We start from the raw sequence: 23,489 nt of genomic DNA, 5'->3' as shown, positions 1-23,489 counted from the left end.
GTGGTCACGCCCCCCGTTTCCGTCAGTATGGGGGCATGAACAGCGCTCACTAAGCTGCTGGCCATGCCCCCTGTCCCTCTTTGTCGGGGAATAGCGCATAGCTGAGGAGAGCAGCGGGTGACAGGGGGGATCTCCCAACTGCCCCCCCACCCGCGGGACACTGCGACCCGCGGGTGGGACAGCGGGACAGACCATGAAAAACGGGACTGTCCCGCCACAACCGGGACAGTTGGGAGGTATGGTACACTACTGCAGCTTACAGGATCAGTCCCCTTCTAGAGGCTTTTTCCTATTGCTGTTCCATGACTTCTCCATCCTCCACCAACTTTAACAATGAGAACTGTTCCTGTTAGCAAATAAATGAATCTACCCCCCTGCTAAGTTTCTTCACAAGGGCTTAGTATAATGCAATGGGCAAAGGGGGCTGGGAAATGTGGTATCAGAGGACTTAGAGATCCATGTGTAGCAATGACATATCTATTTGCCAGTCCGCTATTCTTCTTCTGTGACCTTTATTTTTAGTAAAATCCCCACAGACACTTTCCTATCTGTCCCTGCCACCCCTCCACCCTACCATTCCCCATCTGGTCCATCTCCTGTCACCACTGAATGATATATCTGGGGCTGTCCGTGTTGTGTGAGCCTGGCAGGCAGAGGAGGAGTACTGTAATCTCATCATTTGCAAGGTAACGCCTGGCAGCGAGAGAGAACTCAGTAGTGCTAATGAGACAGAGCTGCAATGTGTGATAGAGAGAGAGAGAGCAGGTTGTTACCGGTACCTCAGATGTACAGTCTTCTCATCTCTATGGAACGTGTATCTAGCCCCCACTAGGACTTACAGCAGCAGTGGATTGGTGAGTACCTCTACCTGCAGGCTGTGGGGGATTGCTAAGGGCTGGATAACCCTGGGTGTGAGGTGCAGGGAGCTGGGGTTATGGTCGTAGTGCAGGGTACCCTGTGGTCATAGGACCTGTGTCACCTATATGGGCACATCTGGGGCACAGCTGTATCATAGTAGCCAAGCTCCTCAGTGTGCAGGGCAGAATGCAGTACAGGGTCTCCTCAACTTCACATACAGTACGGTCCGGCTGACGTCAGACAAACAGTGAGGAGTACACAGGGAATTGGGGAATTGGGTATGAAATGCTCTTCATATCATAAAATATATGTCGAAAAGCAGTATGTATGTACAGTATGTAACTATATATATATATATATATATATATACAGTATGTATGTATGCATGTGTGTACTGTATGTACAGTATGTATGTACTGTATGTACTGTATGTTTGTAGTCTGTATGTACGTACGTACAGTATTTATGTATGTATGTAGAGTATGTATGTACTGTATGTATATGTATGCACAGTATGTAGTTATGTTCTGTATGTATGCATGTATTATATATGTACTATTTGTATGTATGTATGAATGCATGTATTATGTATGTAATGTATGCATGTACAGTATGTATGTATGTATGGTAAGTGGCTAGTGGAATTATACTGGGAATACTGTCCAGGACACGTGAATTACAGACCCTCCAACATGACCCGCCCCACTAGGTACGAAATGCTCTGTTCCTGGACTTCCCTCTGAATTTATGATTTCCATCACCTGTGTTGAACCAGTTAAATGATAAGAAAGCTGTTTCTTCACAGGTGATGGCAATAATAAATTAAGAGGGAAGTCCAGAAACAGAGCATTTTGTACCTAGTGGGGCGGGTCATGTTGTAGGGTCTGGAATTACAGCTCAGAGCAGACTCCTATGGGACAGTAGGCAATTTGTGGCAGTGTTTAGCTGGCAGAGCATTCTGGGATTTACAGTTCCACAACAACTGGAGAGTTGCAGATTACCTCTGCCTGGTCTATGGAGTTGATCCATGCTTATTGTGTCATATAACGTATTAATGTGGATCATATATGGTTAAACGCATCATGCTGCTATAAAACTTCATTACTGAGGCGAAGCAGAAAGGGACATCGACAAGATGTATTAACATCTTGTCTGCCGAAGTGGGGGAGTGAAACCTCTGCCCCCCACCTTCCCCCCCCCCCCCCCGGCGCTGTCCCCCTGAGTACACCACGCATCAGCTCAGTGCTGACTCGCAGTGTCTCCTTCCCGGCCGACTTCTCTGCATGTGCGGGATCTCGCTACTCAGTACGGAGCCTGAACTGGCCACAGCCAGGGACTGCCCTGTCCCTGCTGTGCTGTACAGGAATCGCCACCTGCAGCTGTTGAAATGGACAGCTGCAGGTGCCGGAATGGTCAGCGATGTCCATTCATACATTGCCAGCACATATAAACCTGCTAGTTTAGAGCTAGCAACGCCGATATGGACAGGAGCGCGGTATAGAACACATACTGTGCGCTGATACTGATTCCCCCCGCATGTCAACAGTACTTACATTTAACCCATAGTCAGGGGTGTAGCGAGGGTGGCTCCGGTGGAGAGCAAGCTCCGGGCGCCCAAAAAGTTAGAGGGCGCGTTGCCACCCTCCCTCCTCATTCTGCACTGTGGGTTGCTGTATATGCAGCTGCAGAGCAGGAGCAGAGGGGGTGCACACTGTCTCTGACTCAGAGAAACCCATAGGTAGGAAACAGGGCAGGCCAGAGGCAATACAGCAGGTGGCACTGACAGACGGTACATGCTGGAGCTCTGCCGCCCTCTTTATATGTCTCACTGGTGGTCATTCCAAGTTGTTCGCTCGCTAGCTGCTTTTAGCAGCAGTGCACACGCTAGGCCGCCGCCCTCTGGGAGTGTATCTTAGCTTAGCAGAATAGCGAACGAAAGGTTAGCAGAATTGCTACTAAATAATTCCTTGCAGTTTCTGAGTAGCTCCAGACCTACTCACAGATTGCGATCACCTCAGTCCGTTTAGTTCCTGGTTTGGCGTCACAAACACGCCCTGCGTTCGGCCAGCCACTCCCCCGTTTTTCCAGCCACTCCTGCGTTTTTACCTGGCACACCTGCGTTTTTTAGCACACTCCCTGAAAACGCTGATTTGCCGCCCAGAAACACCCACTTCCTGTCAATCACACTACGATCACTCAAGCGTTGAAAAAACGTCGCTCGAGCTTGTGTAAATCTCCAAAGTTTTGTGTTAAATTACTTAGCGCATGCGCGCTGCGTACCATACGCATACGCATTTTCCACCTAATCGCTGCGTTGCGAAAAACGTCAACGAGCGAACAACTCGGAATGACCACCCCTGTCTGCTTGTAGCTGTGCAGCATGGTTACTTCTGTCCTGCAGCACCACTCTCTACTCTTGTTGCTGCAGCACCTCTCTCTGTCTAGCCCAGCTGCTGCAGCACCTCTCTCTGTCTAGCCCAGCTGCTGCAGCACCTCTCTCTGTCTAGCCCAGCTGCTGCAGCACCTCTCTCTGCCCCAGTTGCTGCATAATCTCTCTCTGACCCACATTCTGCAGCATCTCTCTCTATCCTGAAAGCTGCAGCATATGTCTCTACTTCAGATGCTGCAGCACCTCTTTCTGACCAGGCTTCTGAAGCACTACTCTCTGACCCAGCTGCTGCAGCACCTCTCTGTGCCCCATGTATAAGTGGCTATACTGTGGTGTAATGTGTATAAGTGTCCTTATTGTGACGTAAAGTGTATAAGGGACTCTACTGTATGGTGAATTGTGAATAAGGGACTCTACTATGTAGCATATAGGGAGGCCAATCCCGGGATCGGGATCGGCGGGATCCCGGGATTTGGGCCCAAAAATGCCGGGATTTGAATCCCGGGATTGGAGCCTCCAATCCCGGGATTCACGGGATTAGAGTGCGCATGCGCAGTTTTGCCGGACAGCGTTGAGCACTATAGCTCAGCGCTGCCCGGCTGTCAGCGAGGGAGTTACATCAGCTATGGACACACACATACTGACCACGCTGGCGGCATTCACAAACGTAGCGCTGGCCGCCAGCCAATCAGAGCTGGCAGACCGGCAGCCAATCAGGGAAGCGGCAGCAGCCGCGGCCCCTGATTGGCTGCCGGACTGCCAGTTCTGACTGGCTGGCGGCCAGCGCTACGTTTGAAATGCTGCCAGCGCGGTCAGTGTGTGTGTGTCCATGGCTGGTGCCCGCGGCCCGCCCGTTAGTAGTAACTGTTTATCTTCGCTACCTACACCCACACTCTCTGCTCCTGACATCCTCCCTCTGCTCGCTACACCCACCGGCACATTCCTGTACCTTACATGCTCACTACACACCCACCCTCCCACTACTCCCTACACCCACTCTTCCGCTGCTCCCTACACCCACTCTTCCGCTGCTCCCTACACCCATCCTCCCGCTGCTCCCTACACCCACTCTCCCGCTGCTTCCTACACCCACCCTCCCTTCCTGTTCCTTACATGCTCCCTACACCCACCCTCCCTTGCTCCCTACATCCACCCTGCCTTGCTGCCCTCCACATATACTTTCCCTGCTCCCTACACTGATCCCTACTGCAATCCCGGGATCCCGGGAATCCCGGGATTGAGCATTTTTCAATCCCGAATCCCGGGATTGAAAAAATGCCCCGGGATTGGCCTCCCTAGTAGCATATTGTGTATAAGGGATACTACTGTGTGGTGTAATGTGACTAACAGACACTAGTATGCTGTGTAATGTGATTTGGTAGTATTCTGTGGCCACACCCCTTCCCCATGAAGCTACACCCCTATATTTTTTATGTATCCTGAGTGCCACAAGGACTAGAACCGGCCCTGTCACCAATTTAGGATTTTTAAATATTTTTTATTTTAAACTGTAACATGCCACCACATGTTGGCTAGGCTCTCAATTCAGTACAGGGGAGGGGGGCGCTAAAACATACTCTTGCTCTGGGCACCATGGCACCTAGCTACACCTCTGCCCATAGTCAGTTATAAAGGATGCATGCTTTGCATGGAACTAACAACACCGCCATTATTCTGTGTCTCGGTAATAACATTTCCCTCTGTATACACTGTATGCTGTGCAATATCCCGCCACTACTGTATATAAACCTCAGTCCATATCATTGCAGACTTTCATTCATTAACCCAAGCTCTCCCGCAGATCCTAAACACTTGTCAGACTGATTGCAGCTATATGGGGCAGGCAGTATGATGTATGTGTAATAACGCAGCAGGAATAATTACAGTGATGGGCTGGTTATAATGTAAACTGTGATACCTGCTCTGTAAGATAATAACTCGGCTCAGAACTCACTTATTCCAGGAAACATACAGAAAGTAAGTAATGACCAATATGTGTTATAAAGAGCTAAAATGTAGCACAAGGGATGACCTGTCATAACACACATCACAGGGGTACAAAATGTTACTCCCGTGGTATGGGATGCAGTTATAATGCCGGCTGTCGGGATACCTGCGTTCAGGATACCGACGCGAAATCCCAACAGCTGCTAGGCAGAATCGCGGCGCACCAGATCTATTCCCACTCTGTGTGTGTCCACGACACCCATAGAGTGGGAATAGATCCTGTGGCCAGCACAGCGGCCCACAAGGGGAATCTTAGTGCTCGGCCCGCTACCGGCATTCTGGCGGGCGGATGCCGCTTTCGGGATATTGACAGTCCACATCTTACCCACGGGGATAACGTATGTAATGGTACTCACGTAGCACAGGTGTATGTATTGGTGCTAACGTGGCACAGGTGTATGTAATGGTACTCACGTGGCACAGGTGTATGTAGTGGTACTCACGTGGTACAGGTGTATGTAATGGTACTCACGTGGCACAGGTGTATGTAATGGTGCTCACGTGGCACAGGTGTATGTAATGGTGCTCACGTGGCACAGGTGTATGTAATGGTACTCACGTGGTACAGGTGTATGTAATGGTGCTCACGCGGGACAGCTGTATGTAATGGTACTCACGTGGCACAGGTTATGTAATGGTACTCACGTGGCACAGGTGTATGTAATGGTACTCACGTGGGACAGCTGTATGTAATGGTACTCACGTGGCACAGGTGTATGTAATGGTACTCACGTGGGACAGCTGTATGTAATGGTACTCACGTGGCACAGGTGTATGTAATGGTACTCATGTGGGACAGCTGTATGTAATGGTACTCACGTGGGACAGGTGTATGTAATGGTACTCACGTGGCACAGGTGTATGTAATGGTGCTCACGTGGCACAGGTGTATGTAATGGTACTCACGTGGGACAGCTGTATGTAATGGTACTCACGTGGCACAGGTGTATGTAATGGTACTCATGTGGGACAGCTGTATGTAATGGTACTCACGTGGCACAGGTGTATGTAATGGTACTCACGTGGCACAGGTGTATGTAATGGTGCTCACGTGGCACAGGTGTATGTAATGGTACCCACGTGGTACTTGTGTATGTAATGGTGCTCACGCGGGACAGCTGTATGTAATGGTACTCACGTGGCACAGGTGTATGTAATGGTACTCACGTGGCACAGGTGTATGTAATGGTACTCACGTGGCACAGGTGTATGTAATGGTACTCACGTGGCACAGGTGTATGTAATGGTACTCACGTGGTACAGGTGTATGTAATGGTGCTCACGCGGGACAGCTGTATGTAATGGTACTCACGTGGCACAGGTGTATGTAATGGTGCTCACGCGGGACAGCTGTATGTAATGGTACTCACGTGGCACAGGTGAGTGTAATGGTACTCACGTGGGACAGCTGTATGTAATGGTGCTCACGTGGCAAAGGTGTATGTAATGATACTCACGTGGGACAGCTGTATGTAATGGTACTCACGTGGCACAGGTGTATGTAATGGTACTCACGTGGGACAGCTGTATGTAATGGTACTCACGTGGCACAGGTGTATGTAATGGTACTCACGTGGCACAGGTGTATGTAATGGTACACACATGGCACAAGTGTATGTAATGGTGCTCATGTGGCACAGGTGTACTGTATGCAATTGTACTCACGTGGCACAAGTGTATCTAATGGTATTCGCATGACACAAGAGTACGTATTGGTACTCCCGTGGGACAGGTGTATGTAATGGTGCTCATGTGGCACAGGTTTATGTAATGGTGCTCATGTGGCACAGGTGTACTGTATGCAATTGTACTCACGTGGCACAAGTGTATGTAATGGCACAAGTGTATGTAATGGTACTCTCGTAATGGCACTCACGTGGCACAAGTGTATGTAATGGCACTCACATGATACAGGTGTAATGGAACTCACATGGTACAGGTGTATGTAATCGTACTCGCATAGCACAGGTGTATAAAAAAAAGTAATGTGGCACAGATGTATATAATGGTACTCCCGTGGCATAGGTGTATGAAATGGTACTCATGTGGCACAGGTGTATGTAATGGAAGTCATGTGGCACAGGAGTATGAAATGTTACTCACATGGCACAGGTGTATGTAATGGTACTCACGTGGTACTGATGTATATAATGGTACTCAGGTGGCACAGGTGTATATAATGGTACTCATGTGGCACAGGAGTAGTACTCACGCGCGGCACAGGTGTATTAGGCCTGATGCAGTGCAGGAAGTGTACCGGGCACACGCTGTGTGTATACCCTCATTGTACAGATTGTGCAGTGTGATGGCGGTGGGTAAGCCATTATGACATGCTGTAATGCCTGCTAGTTCTCCCATGCTATAATGATTTGTGACCTGGCAGTACTCCTGACAGCGTGGCACGTGGCAGATCTGTGTGTGTATAGTCCAGACGTGGCAAGGAGATTGCTACTGCCCCGGTTGGCTAGGCATCTCTTAATTGCTCAGTGTAGGACGAAGGCTATTAATTCTCTTGCTCATTATGTCATCTCAGTGGTGGTGTGACTGATGACTGGTCAGATAGAGAGGGAGGGAACGCTATACATCTACAGCACCAGATCAGGGGCACACACTGGGAATTCTGAATGATGGGAAAGGGCCGGTGTTATACACAGCACAGCGGAGGGACTGACAGCAGCCGGAGAGCCAGGCTGCCCAGGCAACGGGGGATGATCACAGCGCATCTGACAGCTACACGTCCACAGATAGCCCTGACTGCCGCGCTTCCCGTCTGCTCATCTCCTGCACTGCTGCAGCTCAGGGACAGATGCCACATACAGGGGGAGATCAGCCTCTACATGCCGTTTCATAGAGTGCTCTTGATAAATGTGCGTCAAAGCTAAATGGTTGCTACGGGCAACTTCTCTACTGTTTTCACTGCTAAAATAGATCTCCATAATGTGAGTGCGGTAACCAGCACCAGGGCTGCCAAAAGAAATACTGGGCCTCGGTACAACAACTTCCTGGGCCCCCCTGCCCCCACTGGAGAGGGTGTGACCACAGCATTCTGAGTAGCACACCAAAAGCACCCACTCACAGGAGAATGGCATGTCTCCCAGCCAGTGCAGTAGAGAGCCTGGCTGGACCCAGGTACTTTTCGAGGCACATGGCCCAATCCAAAGAGGCATGGACCTGGGCACCTCTATCAGACCTGGGCCCAGGTAATTTGTACCCTCCCGCCACCATCTCTCGGCGCCACTTACCAGCACCAGACAGGGCGGGATGTACTAGGCATCCGTGGTACATCCCGCAACACACACCGCAGTGTCGCTATCCGTACCCCTGTTAGCATACAGAGCGTGTGCAGATGCTAATGTTACACATTCCTGCGTATGTCCGTCCTATTCCGAGTCGGTCTAATCTCTACCGGATCTGTGTATCTTTGAAATGGACTGAAACTAACGGCAACACACAAGAGATCTGTCTTATGCAAGACAGATCACGGGAGTACTGCGAGCGTGTTGTGGGAGTACTGCGGGCGTGTTGTGGGAGTACTGCGGGCGTGTTGTGGGAGTACTGCGGGCGTGTTGTGGGAGTACTGCGGGCGTGTTGTGGGAGTACTGCGGGAGTGCTGTGGGTGTGTTGTAGGAGTGCTGTGGGAGTAGCATGGAAGTGTCACGGTAGTGTCATAGGAGTGCCATGGGAGTGTAAAGCTCTGTGCAATTCTGAGTCGTGCATATAGGGAAGGGACGTCTGTCTCTGATGGATGTCTTGCACCTAGCATGGGGCTGGCACAAATGCTGAATTATGGTGGTTGCAGAGGCTGGCGTATAATCAGTGAATGGCGCAGCTTCCCACTTGCAGACACAGATCCTCACATTGCCTGTAGGGAAGCATGCATGGGAATAAAATAGTAACTGGCTTCTGTGGCAAACCGCAACTCAGGATCTTCAGTGCTCGGGGTCCATAGAGTGTTCTATCAGCCAGATTTACTAACATATGCTATTTTACAAGTATCCAAATTAGGCATACTTGCCTACTCTGCGGGAGACACACAATTTTTTGGGTAGTCCTCTGCACGCCTGGAAGAGTAGGCACCCCTCAAGCATCATTCTACGTAGACAGCGGGATTTACTAACGTACATCGTAGCGATGCTAAATTCTTACTAAATTCTTCAATGTGAGACCTTATATCAATCTGTATGTTGGTTGGTACCAGTGGTGTCACTGGGGTGGTTGGGTGGGGTGGGCCTGCTCCTGGTGTCACCCTTCCAGAGGGGGGCACCAAAATGCCAGCTCCTCCTCAGTGGCCGGGTAGCAGCTTATACCTATCATTTAATGTACCTGATAAATACTAGTTAGGAGATGTCTGGTAACTTCTTCACTTCCGCACTCCTTGGAAGGTTTGATACATTTACCCCTTAACCTGCCATTAAGTTCCCTTTGTCTTCAGAGGGTTGACCATAGTGAAAACACCATGGTAAAACCCTAAAAATGTAGAATCATAGGGTTTATTATTGCAAAATGGTGTCTAATAGTCCATCCAGGCTGGCCCACAGGTGCACAGGGAAAATCCCTGGTGGGCCTCGCTGCCTGAGGGCCCCACTCGCACCATGGGTCAGTAACTTTATGGAGCAGGATCATGGCTGAACCTGTTTCTGTGGAAACTACACAAACTTTAGTCCTTCTGCCAACTAAGTAGGTGGTCCTAACACACCACTATCCCCTGCTTAATAAAGGGACCCTGTTCACTGCATGTTCTCTTTAATGGATGGACAAGTCCCTCTGTGGTGGCTGGCCACATCCCTTAAGCTTGAGCCCCTCCCATTGCATTCCCCAGTGGGCCCTTCGTGCCCAAGTCCAACACTGCCTCCCAACTCTACTGAATTTGGTGGGACAGTCCTCAACTGAAAGCTCTGTGCCCCCGTCCTGATCAGGACTGCATTGTACTGATTGGCCTGGAGGTTAGGGAGTTATGTTCCCAGTTACCGGTGTCCTGCATGGCCGAGTATCAGTAAACATGTGCAGATGAAGGGGTGTTTGGAGGGGTGCGGACAGTAATTACGGGGCACCATGCAGCAGCTACACTCATCTATCCTTGAATGGAAAAAAAGTAAAAACAAAAGTGGCGTTTGCTTTTAAAAACAGCCAGCATAAGCCAGACAGCGCCCAGCGTTTACAGAGTCACCTGTGGCCCAGTTTTTGCCTCTGCTGCTTAACAAGGGGGGAACTTATCCAGGTCACCAGGGTGAAATCTCCAGTCCCCATGGTGACTGGGATGTGTTCAGTAATGACCTACTGTATAATGTACGCTGATGGAACTTTCTATTGTATTATTTATATATATATATATATATATATATATATATATACATATCTACATTTCCAATGTCTTTCACAAACCTACACTCCACGATAAGATATGAAATAGGAAATACTATTACAGCAACAAGATAATACTGTATATTTGCATAGTCTGCTACTGTGTAAAAGGGATGCAATTAATATACCGGCTGTCAGGATCCCGGTGACCAGGAGACCCAACGCCGGAATCCTGAGAGCCGGTGAAATGCCGACGGACAGAATCCCAAACAACACAGGTTATTCCCACTCGGTTGGCAGGCCCAAAGCGTGGCGAGTGTAGCGAGCCCGCGAGGGGACTCGCTGCCAGGATTCCGACAGACAGGATGCAGCTGTCGGTATACTGACAGGCGGCATCCCGTCCGCCAGTCAAACGTATGTATTCCACATAAAGTATAAACAGCAAACTGCAGCTATAGTAATGAGCCTGCGTGACGCAAGGGAGAGCATGACTAGTAATAAAGTGATTTATCTGATCCTCTGCCAGTCTTCCTGCTGGAGCAGTTACAAATCTATGTATCCCCATCCCCATTGTCCTCTCCTCATGCTCCAGCGGAGAGAGGATACACCGCTTGTAAATTCCAGACTCTGAATACTCTGCTGTCCATAATAAGGATATTACAATCTGCTGCACTCTTGCCCTGCGGAAGCAAGTGAGGTGACTTGTAATGTCCTCATACTTTCTGCAGGGGGCGTATTACTGCTGGTGGCACATTACCCCTACTTAGCATGTCGCTGGTGCTGCACCGGACGATATCAGGAATATGCAGCTTTTCAGGCTAACCATGACCATAGCAGATATTAATACGTCATAAACTTTCTATCGGCAGTTGGCTCGAATGACATCATCACACAATATTCTTACCTGCTAAAATTAACTAAACTCATTTATCTCTAGGAAATAACGTCACAGATCACTGAAATGCCATTAAAACCGTTATTTATTTATAATACTTAACTAAGTATGGTGGCAATAAGCAAGAACGGCCAGATCATCAGTGACATTACGACTGATTGCCGCTACGCATGTCCACGGGCAATAAGTGCTGAGTCTCCAACTCTCTCTCCAATACACCATGATAGGGCCGTCCAGACAGCCAAGCCAGTGACCCCCGGTAAGGAAGGCCAGAGTATACATGTATTGGGCAAAGAGCGCACCTCCAAACAGCAGCGCAGTAGCCACTGTAACTGCCGTTATTCCCGCCACATATAGGTTGACAAACCCCATCCGGCATAGAAATAGAAAAAACGGGGGTGGAAAAAGGTGACTGGGGAGGAGGCTGGGAAATCCAAAGAGAAAGAGGAAGAATCATATTACTTCCTCACACAAAATGTCTGCTAGCTCCTCCCTAAACACTCCCACTAACCTAACTGGTTCCTGCTCCAGTCCTATTAACTGTTTGATTACCTAACCTAATTGTGTGAAGCTCATACAATCCTACTACTCGAAGTTTACGGTCGTTTGCGCTAATTTCTCTGACGTCCTAGTGGATGCTGGGAACTCCGTAAGGACCATGGGAATAGCGGCTCCGCAGGAGACTGGGCACAAAAGTAAAAGCTTTAGGACTACCTGGTGTGCACTGGTCTCCCCCTATGACCCCTCCTCCAAGCCTCAGTTAGATTTTTGTGCCCGAACGAGAAGGGTGCACACTGCACACTAGGTGCTCTCCTGAGCTGCTTAGTGAAAAAGTTTAAGTATAGGTTTTTTATTTTCAGTGAGTCCTGCTGGCAACAGGTTCACTGCACCGAGGGACTAAGGGTGAGAAGAAGCGAACTCACCTGCGTGCAGAGTGGATTGGGCTTCTTAGGCTACTGGACATTAGCTCCAGAGGGACGATCACAGGCCCAGCCATGGATGGGTCCCAGAGCCGCGCCGCCGGCCCCCTTACAGAGCCAGAAGACAGAAGAGGTCCGGGGAAATCGGCGGCAGAAGACGTCCTGTCTTCAATAAGGTAGCGCACAGCAACCGCAGCTGTGCGCCATTGCTCTCAGCACACTTCACACTCACTTCACTGAGGGGTGCAGGGCGCTGGGGGGGGGGGCGCCCTGAGACGCAATAAAAACACCTTAGATGGCGAAAAATACATCACATATAGCTCCTGGGCTATATGGATGCATTTAACCCCTGCCAGTTTTTCCTTAAAAAAGCGGGAGAAAGGCCGCCGAGAAGGGGGCGGAGCCTATCTCCTCAGCACACAAGCGCCATTTTCCCTCACAGCTCCGCTGGAAGGACGTCTCCCTGACTCTCCCCTGCAGTCCTACACTACAGAAACAGGGTAAAACAAGAGAGGGGGGGCACTAATTTGGCAGATTAATCAATACAGCAGCTATATAAGGGAAAAACACTTATATAAGGTTATCCCTGTATATATATAGCGCTCTGGTGTGTGCTGGCAAACTCTCCCTCTGTCTCCCCAAAGGGCTAGTGGGGTCCTGTCCTCTATCAGAGCATTCCCTGGTGTGTGTGCTGTGTGTCGGTACGTTGTGTCGACATGTATGAGGAGGAAAATGGTATGGAGGCGGAGCAATTGCCTGTAATAGTGATGTCACCCCCTAGGGAGTCGACACCTGACTGGATGGTCTTATGGAAGGAATTACGTGATAGCGTCAGCACTTTACAAAAGACTGTTGACGACATGAGACAGCCGGCAAATCAGTTAGTATCTGTCCAGGCGTCTCAAACACCGTCAGGGGCTCTAAAGCGCCCGTTACCTCAGATGGTCGACACAGACCCAGACACGGACACTGACTCCAGTGTCGACGGTGAGGAAACAAACGTGTTTTCCAGTAGGGCCACACGTTACATGATCACGGCAATGAAGGAGGTTTTGAACATTTCTGATACTACAAGTACCACAAAAAAAGGGTATTATGTGGGGTGTGAAAAAACTACCCGTAGTTTTTCCTGAATCAGATGAATTAAATGAGGTGGTGTGATGAAGCGTGGGTTTCCCCCGATAAAAAACTGCTAATTTCTAAAAAATTATTGGCATTATACCCTTTCCCGCCAGAGGTTAGGGCGCGTTGGGAAACACCCCCTAGGGTAGATAAGGCGCTCACACGCTTATCAAAACAAGTGGCGTTACCGTCTCCTGATACGGCCGCCCTCAAGGAGCCAGCTGATAGGAAGCTGGAAAATATCCTAAAAAGTATATACACACATACTGGTGTTATACTGCGACCAGCAATCGCCTCAGCCTGGATGTGCAGTGCTGGGGTGGCTTGGTCGGATTCCCTGACTGAAAATATTGATACCCTGGACAGGGACAGTATATTATTGACTATAGAGCATTTAAAGGATGCATTTCTATATATGCGAGATGCACAGAGGGATATTTGCACTCTGGCATCAAGAGTAAGTGCGCTGTCCATTTCTGCCAGAAGAGGGTTATGGACGCGACAGTGGTCAGGTGATGCGGATTCCAAACGGCATATGGAAGTATTGCCGTATAAAGGGGAGGAGTTATTTGGGGTCGGTCTATCGGACCTGGTGGCCACGGCAACGGCTGGGAAATCCACCTTTTTACCCCAGGTCACCTCTCAGCAGAAAAAGACACCGTCTTTTCAGGCTCAGTCCTTTCGTCCCCATAAGGGCAAGCGGGCAAAAGGCCACTCATATCTGCCCCGGGGCAGAGGAAGGGGAAAAAGACTGCAGCAGGCAGCCTCTTCCCAGGAACAGAAGCCCTCCCCCGCTTCTGCCAAGTCCTCAGCATGACGCTGGGGCCTTACAAGCGGACTCAGGTACGGTGGGGGGTCGTCTCAAGAATTTCAGCGCGCAGTGGGCTCACTCGCAAGTGGACCCCTGGATCCTGCAGGTAGTATCTCAGGGGTACAAATTGGAATTCGAGACGTCTCCCCCTCGCCGGTTCCTGAAGTCTGCTTTACCAACATCTCCCTCCGACAGGGAGGCGGTATTGGAAGCCATTCACAAGCTGTATTCCCAGCAGGTGATAATCAAGGTACCCCTCCTACAACAGGGAAAGGGGTATTATTCCACGCTGTTTGTGGTACCGAAGCAGGACGGCTCGGTGAGACCTATTTTAAATCTGAAATCCTTGAACACTTACATACAAAGGTTCAAATTCAAGATGGAGTCACTCAGAGCAGTGATAGCGAACCTGGAAGAAGGGGACTATATGGTGTCTCTGGACATCAAGGATGCTTACCTCCATGTCCCAATTTGCCCTTCTCACCAAGGGTACCTCAGGTTTGTGGTACAGAACTGTCACTATCAGTTTCAGACGCTGCCGTTTGGATTGTCCACGGCACCCCGGGTCTTTACCAAGGTAATGGCCGAAATGATGATTCTTCTTCGAAGAAAAGGCGTCTTAATTATCCCTTACTTGGACGATCTCCTGATAAGGGCAAGGTCCAGGGAACAGTTAGAGGTCGGAGTAGCACTATCTCAAGTAGTACTACGACAGCACGGGTGGATTCTAAATATTCCAAAATCGCAGCTGATTCCGACGACACGTCTGCTGTTCCTAGGGATGATTCTGGACACAGTCCAGAAAAAGGTGTTTCTCCCAGAGGAGAAAGCCAGGGAGTTATCCGAGCTAGTCAGGAACCTCCTAAAACCAGGCCAAGTGTCAGTGCATCAATGCACAAGGGTCCTGGGAAAAATGGTGGCTTCTTACGAAGCGATTCCATTCGGCAGATTCCACGCAAGAACTTTTCAGTGGGATCTGCTGGACAAATGGTCCGGATCGCATCTTCAGATGCATCAGCGGATAACCCTGTCTCCAAGGACAAGGGTGTCTCTCCTGTGGTGGTTGCAGAGTGCTCATCTTCTAGAGGGCCGCAGATTCGGCATTCAGGACTGGGTCCTGGTGACCACGGATGCCAGCCTGAGAGGCTGGGGAGCAGTCACACAGGGAAGAAATTTCCAGGGCTTGTGGTCAAGCATGGAAACGTCATTTCACATAAATATCCTGGAACTAAGGGCCATCTACAATGCCCTAAGTCAAGCAAGGCCTCTGCTTCAGGGTCAGCCGGTGTTGATCCAGTCGGACAACATCACGGCAGTCGCCCACGTAAACAGACAGGGCGGCACAAGAAGCAGGAGGGCAATGGCAGAAGTTGCAAGGATTCTTCGCTGGGCGAAAAATCATGTGATAGCACTGTCAGCAGTGTTCATTCCGGGAGTGGACAGCAGACTTCCTCAGCAGACACGACCTCCACCCGGGGGAGTGGGGACTTCACCCAGAAGTCTTCCACATGATTGTGAACCGTTGGGAAAAACCAAAGGTGGACATGATGGCGTCCCGCCTCAACAAAAAACTAGACAGATATTGCGCCAGGTCAAGGGACCCTCAGGCAATAGCTGTGGACGCTCTGGTAACACCGTGGGTGTACCAGTCAGTGTATGTGTTCCCTCCTCTGCCTCTCATATCCAAGGTACTGAGAATCATAAGAAGGAGAGGAGTAAGGACTATACTCGTGGCTCCGGATTGGCCAAGAAGGACTTGGTACCCGGAACTTCAAGAGATGCTCACGGAGGACCCGTGGCCTCTACCTCTAAGAAAGGACCTGCTCCAGCAGGGACCCTGTCTGTTCCAAGACTTACCGCGGCTGCGTTTGACGGCATGGCGGTTGAACGCCGGATCCTGAAGGAAAAAGGCATTCCGGATGAAGTCATCCCTACCCTGATCAAAGCCAGGAAGGATGTAACCGTGCAACATTATCACCGTATTTGGCGTAAATATGTTGCGTGGTGTGAGGCCAGGAAGGCCCCTACAGAGGAATTTCAACTGGGTCGTTTCCTGCATTTCCTGCAAACAGGACTGTCTATGGGCCTAAAATTAGGGTCCATTAAGGTTCAAATTTCGGCCCTGTCGATTTTCTTCCAGAAAGAACTGGCTTCAGTTCCTGAAGTTCAGACGTTTGTCAAGGGGGTACTGCATATACAGCCTCCTTTTGTGCCTCCAGTGGCACCTTGGGATCTCAATGTAGTTTTGGGGTTCCTAAAATCACATTGGTTTGAACCACTCACCACTGTGGACTTAAAATATCTCACATGGAAAGTGGTAATGCTGTTAGCCCTGACTTCAGCCAGGCGTGTCTCAGAATTGGCGGCTTTATCCTATAAAAGCCCTTACCTAATTTTTCATACGGACAGGGCAGAATTGAGGACTCGTCCTCAATTTCTCCCTAATGTGGTTTCAGCGTTTCACTTGAACCAGCCTATTGTGGTGCCTGCGGCTACTAGGGACTTGGAGGACTCCAAGTTGCTGGACGTAGTCAGGGCCCTGAAAATATATGTTTCCAGGACGGCTGGAGTCAGAAAATCTGACTCGCTGTTTATCCTGTATGCACCCAACAAGCTGGGTGCTCCTGCTTCTAAGCAGACTATTGCTCGTTGGATTTGTAGTACAATTCAGCTTGCACATTCTGTGGCAGGCCTGCCACAGCCAAAATCTGTAAAAGCCCATTCCACAAGGAAAGTGGGCTCATCTTGGGCGGCTGCCCGAGGGGTCTCGGCTTTACAACTTTGCCGAGCAACTACTTGGTCAGGGGCAAACACGTTTGCTAAATTCTACAAATTTGATACCCTGGCTGAGGAGGACCTGGAGTTCTCTCATTCGGTGCTGCAGAGTCATCCGCACTCTCCCGCCCGTTTGGGAGCTTTGGTATAATCCCCATGGTCCTTACAGAGTTCCCAGCATCCACTAGGACGTCAGAGAAAATAAGAATTTACTTACCGATAATTCTATTTCTCGTAGTCCGTAGTGGATGCTGGGCGCCCATCCCAAGTGCGGATTGTCTGCAATACTTGTACATAGTTATTGTTACAAAAATCGGGTTATTATTGTTGTGAGCCATCTTTTCAGAGGCTCCTCTGTTATCATGCTGTTAACTGGGTTCAGATCACAGGTTGTACGGTGTGATTGGTGTGGCTGGTATGAGTCTTACCCGGGATTCAAAATCCTTCCTTATTGTGTACGCTCGTCCGGGCACAGTATCCTAACTGAGGCTTGGAGGAGGGTCATAGGGGGAGGAGCCAGTGCACACCAGGTAGTCCTAAAGCTTTTACTTTTGTGCCCAGTCTCCTGCGGAGCCGCTATTCCCCATGGTCCTTACGGAGTTCCCAGCATCCACTACGGACTACGAGAAATATAATTATCGGTAAGTAAATTCTTATTTTAAGCACTCGCTCTTCATTACACGCATATTCTTTGGTTGCAGACAAAATTTCCCCACTTTCATCTCTAGAATCATATCTTGAGCTATAGGCTGGGATGCAATAGAGTCTGAGTTTGCAGGACGTGCATGGTATGGTTTTGCCTTGTAAATGACTGTCCCTTTAGAAAAAGTTTGTCCTAAAAACATGATCATGTGATAAATGATATTTTCATGTAATACATAAAGTCAATGGATTATATTTTACAAGTGCTTTTCTATCATTACAATGGGAACGAGGCACTACAATAAACAAATGATCTCAGCTGAGGTCTGTAGAAAAAACAAAATGGTAGCCCATGACATCCTTATTTCAGTGTCATGCCAATAAGTATCTGAAGACTGCATTTGTACGGAGGAAGAGACGCTAATGAAAGTAAAGGCCGCTCTATCATCTGGCCAGAAGAAATAGTTCCAAATAAAGAAGGATGGTATATTACAAGGACTATAGTTGTTGTCATGACAATGGCAGCCTGCACTGGGACTCATTTATTACCATTGCACAGCCAACCAGACACTTTCATTGTGCCAACAAGCATAGGCAACCCTTGGCACTAGTGACACAAAGTCATGGCACGTGAGAATGTTTTCAGTGGCACTCGTGGGGTCAGTCCCTCTACTATAGGTGTTGTGCTGCTCCTCATGCTTCACCTCTTTCTCTCACATAGGAGACCTTTGTCAGCACAACAGATCCTTTCTAACCCGGAGAACCAAAGCGTGGCCCGAATACCCGGCAAAGCTTGGGGATCTAGTGAGTGAATCCTGCCACAGTAGTCCTGATCGCAGGTGACTAACAGTAGAAAAGTCTTACTAAAAGTCGTAATACTGTACCTTCAAAAAAGGAAGAACAGGAACATGTATAGTGGGGATGTAGTTATGTGACCGGCGCTCAGGAGACCACCAGTCACAACACCTCCCCCTACATCCCACTCCCTGAAAATCCCGAAGGCCGGCACGCCGATCAACAGTGACTATTCCCACTTGTGGGTGTCCATGATACCCATAGAGTGAACGCCACCCAGCACGCAAAGGGGCCTCTTGCGCTCGCCCCTTCTCGGCGGAGGTATGCTTACCGGCGGTCTCCTGACAGGCGGTCACGCATGCCTAACCCGCTCAGTGTCCATCAATTACTTTTGTAAAGGTTTGCATATGTTGACGGCAGGCAGCACTCCGGAAATGTTTTTGCCTTGTAATGCCTGGCACCAGGACTGACAAAATAGGCAGCACCATCCCCTTATTGTGCCGCATGCCTCCACCCCCATGTGACATCAGACATCGTGACATCACATAGAAGTGGAGCATCGCCTACCTGGAGGAAGAATTCACAGAGGGCGGATACGCAAGGAAGGCTTATTTTTAAGAAGTCCTCTCTGCGCATCGGCCCACTGTTGTTGCACAAAAACAAGAATATGGAACGTCACAGTGCGCAACTGAGCGAAGCCGCCAGAATACAGTCACTCTTGTGGGGCAATCCTCATACCCCTAAGTTAACACAAGGAAAGACAAAGAATAAAGGGGTAATTCATACCTGATGGCTGGGCTGCATTTTCGTACAGCGAGCGATCAGGTCTAAACTGCGCATGCGTATGCACCGCAATGCACAGCCGCGTCGCACGGGTATAAAGCGGATCGCCGCTCAGCGAGGGGATTGTGCGAAGGATCCATTCGCACGGGCGTTCGTAAGGAGATTGACAGAAAGAGGGCGTTTGTGGGTGGCAACTGACCGATTTCTGGAAAGACGCAGGCGTGTCAAAGCGTTTGCAGGGCGGGTGTCTGACGTCAGTTCCGGTCCCGGACAGGCTGAAGTGATCGCAGCGACTGAGTAAGTCCTGGGCTGCGCAGAGACTGCACGAGATCTGTTTGTACAGCTCTGCTACACATGCGATCGCACACTTGCAAAGCAAAAATACACTCTCCTGTAGGCGGTGACTATCTGATTGCAACAGTGCAAAAATCGCCTACTAGCGAACAGGTCTGAATTAGCCCCAAGTGATCCCTGTACCGGCGTTAAGAGTACATATATGTCACTTTTCTTATGAGGGTGGTTTTGTCCTTTTATAATGCAGTCTCCAATGCAAGAATCCAAAGGTTCCTTCTACTGATATTCCATGTAATGCTGTTTCAAACAATTTGTCAGTGGTGTCTCATTAATGTTCCACTGCATACAATAAAATGCCAGAAAAAACACGCATAGCATAATACATTATTTTAGTGTAACAAAAAAATACACACTATAAAATCCACACAAATGTAAATTACACAAATGACACTCAACACAAATGAACAAAGTAGCGGTGGCTGCAATGGATTAATTACCAGAGAAAGTGAACTGGTGTTTACTGTAATTATAACACAAAAGCTGAAGCTAGTAAGTATAAATAGCTCCTGCAAATAGTATCTGTATAAATGGGGATCACTCATGAACCAGTGAATTCTGATGTCATCACCTCATCACAGAAACGGTACATTATAACCCATATTACTTACTCTTACCTATCCTGATTGCAAAATGAAAACATGTTCTACAACAGTACAGAGCTGGGAAATAAAAACTATTTCTGGGTACAGTGGAACAAGTGGCACAAAAGGAAAAAGCTCACCTCTCAACAGAGCTTACAATCTAATGGCGCCCTTGTTCTAGACAACACATACAGTCACACAAAACATATGTTTGCTTCAGTAAGTAAAAAATCCATATTGTGTCACCTACGGATAAGACTTTGAGGTGCTTGGGGAGATTCAGTGTCATTAACTTACTTTTACCGTTCCTCCTTCAGCTCCTCCAGCTGGGTCCATGTCGGAACTCGATGATTTTGCAGACTTAGCTGGCCCCTGGAACTCATCCGACCTCAGTCTCTTCAATCCAGCCAGCGTGGTGGTCCCAGTTATCTTCTCCCTCATCTTCCTGCTGGGCACGGTGGGGAACAGCCTGGTCCTAGCTGTGCTTCTTCGGAGTGGCCAAAGGACGCACAACACCACAAACCTCTTTATCCTCAACCTCAGCGTAGCAGATGTCTCCTTCATCATCTTCTGTGTACCATTCCAGGCCACCATCTACTCCCTGGAAAACTGGGTCTTCGGGGCATTTATGTGCAAAGCTGTCCACTTCTTCATCTACTTGACCATGTATGCAAGCAGCTTCACCCTGGCAGCAGTGTCTGTTGACAGGTATGTCTTCTGTCTGCAGTACTAGAATCCATTATCTCAAGCTCTGCAGAATTTAAATAAGAAGTTTTATGACCCAGCAGAGGATTTTTTTTTGTAACTCGTTGCGAAGGAAATGGAGTGAAGTCTGAAATGGTTATGATATGTTGGGCAGTTCTAGAAAGATCTACAAATCAAAGATACATGTTTATCCCACAGCATAAAAACTTGAGTATAGCTAAGTAAAAAATCAGAAAGTAAACTATCTTGTAATTAAAAGATCATGTGGCAACTAGAACAGAATAAGAAAACTAATAAAAAATGTTGTTTTCTGTTGCAGATATCTTGCTATCCGTTATCCTCTGCGCTCTCGGGAACTAAGGACGCCGTGCAATGCAGTAGCCACCATGGCCATAATATGGGGACTCTCTGTGGTCTTTGCAGGGCCCTATTTAAGCTACTATGATCTCATGGACTTTGAGACCAGCCACATTTGCATGCCAGGGTGGAAAGAGAAGACTCGCAAAATTATGGACACTGGCACCTTCATTGTAGGGTATGTCATCCCTGTGCTTATAGTAAGTCTGTCTTACACCAGGACCATTAAGTATCTGTGGACTGCTGTTGATCCTCTGGAAGACATGTCAGAGTCTAAAAAAGCTAAGAGAAAAGTGACCAAGATGATCATTATTGTGACCGTCCTCTTCTGCCTGTGCTGGCTTCCTCACCATGTCGTGGTTATGTGCTACCTTTATGGTGACTTTCCATTTAACCAAGCCACGTATGCCTTCCGACTGCTTTCTCACTGCATGGCCTATGCCAACTCTTGCCTAAACCCCATCGTTTACGCTTTAGTGTCCAAACACTTCCGGAAAGGGTTCCAGAAAGTATTCAGCTGCCTCTTGAGGAAGAAGGGTCGAAACAAGGTACACGTGGTTAATACTGCCAACATTGAACCCGGGTTTGACGCCGCTTCCACAGAAGTCTCCCACATAAATGAAGACCACGGAAAGAGGAAAGTCCGGCAGGCAGTTGGGAATCAGTCGGACTCTTCCAGACCACTGGGCACTCCATAAACTGTACAAGGAGAAGAGACTCAAAGAAGGATACGGGTACTCACATTTAAGCTAGCACACCTTGTCTGGAACAGACTGTATGAAGAGACCAGTAAAAGGTGTGTAAGATGACTATCCTTGAGTAGCTGAAATGTCTCCACCGTAGAGTACCTAACTGTAAATGATTACTGTCTGCAGAAGACAATATACCATCAGAAACATTTCATAGAGCCAACACTCCACCCAAGAAGTGGTTGCACTTCATGGGCTGGAAGTGACATTTTATCTCAAATTTGGTCAAGACCTTGTTGTCCCTCATGAACACCAGTGGACTATTTGACGTTCATTTAATGGAACACTTTTAAGTGCATTTGAAAAGTTATATTTTACAGAGGATTAAAAAGTAGGAAACTTGTTGTGGCTCAGAAATTTTGCACTTAAAGTGCAGGTCGTTCAAGGAGACAACCATCTTGAGGGATGGATAAATATGCATGAGAATGGTTTGGACAGGAAGTATACAATGGCCCCTTTGCAGAATGGGGCCATTTTTGACAGCGCTTCAGATCTTTCCAAATCTCCCCCCTATTTTAAACAAGGCAAATGAAGTAACCCACCTTCGTCTATACATGTAGGGGTCACTGCACCAGTACTCAGGATTTCCTATTTCTTTTGGCGTTTGACATATCCACTTTATGTTAAACTAAACCCATTGTTGCCAGGGCAATTCGGCACTGTCCCACGGAAATCGGAACTGTGGGCAAGATAAAGTGCCTCAGCGATGTGACTGCTTTCTCTTTTTGTAACAGTGCAGATGATCTAACTCCACACTGTGAAGGCAACAGGGACACTTCCGTCCTAAGACAGACTGAAGCGAGAATGTTCAGGTCTTCACACTCCCACTATTGCAGCTAGCCAGTCATATACATCCATGCCAAGCCACATCCACACCTCTTTGGACCACAGAATATTTGTGCTGTCTCAGTAAAACTGTTACTATTGGCATATATGGAAAACAGTGGAACGCAAGGCCTAAGCCTGTTCTAATGACCCGGACTGTTCTACTCACTAATGACTTGTGCCAATACCGTGAAGTATTATTAAGGTTTACAAATATCTAGAACATTACTGCTTGCTGAGTGATGCAATGAGGCAGCACGGGGGGTGCACAAGGACACAAATTTTTTTTTTACATACAATGTAAAAAAGTGCAAGCTTATTTCGATAGATTGGTGTAACAAGGGAAGCAGTTAAACCGACGCTGGGATCCCGAAGTAGGAGGCAATGCCGGCGTTGAGATGCCGACGACGCACGGGATGCCAGCATCACATTACCGTCAGACGGGCATTCCGATCGTCTGGACAGCGGGACGCACTGGCGTCCTGCCCTGGGGGGGGGTTGGGGGTTAGGTTTAGGCAGAAGAAGGAGGGTTAAGGTTAGGCTACAGGGCCGGGAAGGTTAGGGACCGGGGAGGGAGAGTTAGGCACATAGAAGGGGAGGTTAGGGTTAGGTATCATGCG

The 23,489-nt window shown here is 48.7% G+C and overlaps 1 protein-coding gene across 2 annotated transcripts; it reads left to right on the top strand.

Annotated features, from left to right (window-relative positions):
• Positions 1 to 670: 670 nt before the first annotated feature.
• Positions 671 to 23,150, top strand: LOC134943855 (galanin receptor 2b-like). 2 transcript variants are annotated; one of them, XM_063932451.1, is made up of 4 exons: positions 671 to 854; positions 18,442 to 18,559; positions 20,551 to 20,941; positions 21,258 to 23,150. In XM_063932451.1, exons 3-4 carry the CDS (start codon positions 20,568 to 20,570, stop codon positions 21,991 to 21,993), a joined length of 1,110 nt encoding a protein of 369 aa, XP_063788521.1. In that variant the 5' UTR covers positions 671 to 854; positions 18,442 to 18,559; positions 20,551 to 20,567; the 3' UTR covers positions 21,994 to 23,150. The 2 variants fall into 2 exon arrangements, with proteins under 2 accessions (XP_063788521.1, XP_063788520.1); XM_063932450.1 differs by lacking the exon at positions 18,442 to 18,559.
• Positions 23,151 to 23,489: the final 339 nt, after the last annotated feature.

The sequence above is a fragment of the Pseudophryne corroboree genome, chromosome 7 (assembly GCF_028390025.1).
Source record: "Pseudophryne corroboree isolate aPseCor3 chromosome 7, aPseCor3.hap2, whole genome shotgun sequence".
Lineage (NCBI taxonomy): Eukaryota > Metazoa > Chordata > Amphibia > Anura > Myobatrachidae > Pseudophryne > Pseudophryne corroboree.
The sequence above is the reverse complement of the archived record's forward strand: the minus strand, read 5'-3'. Positions and strand labels throughout refer to the sequence as shown.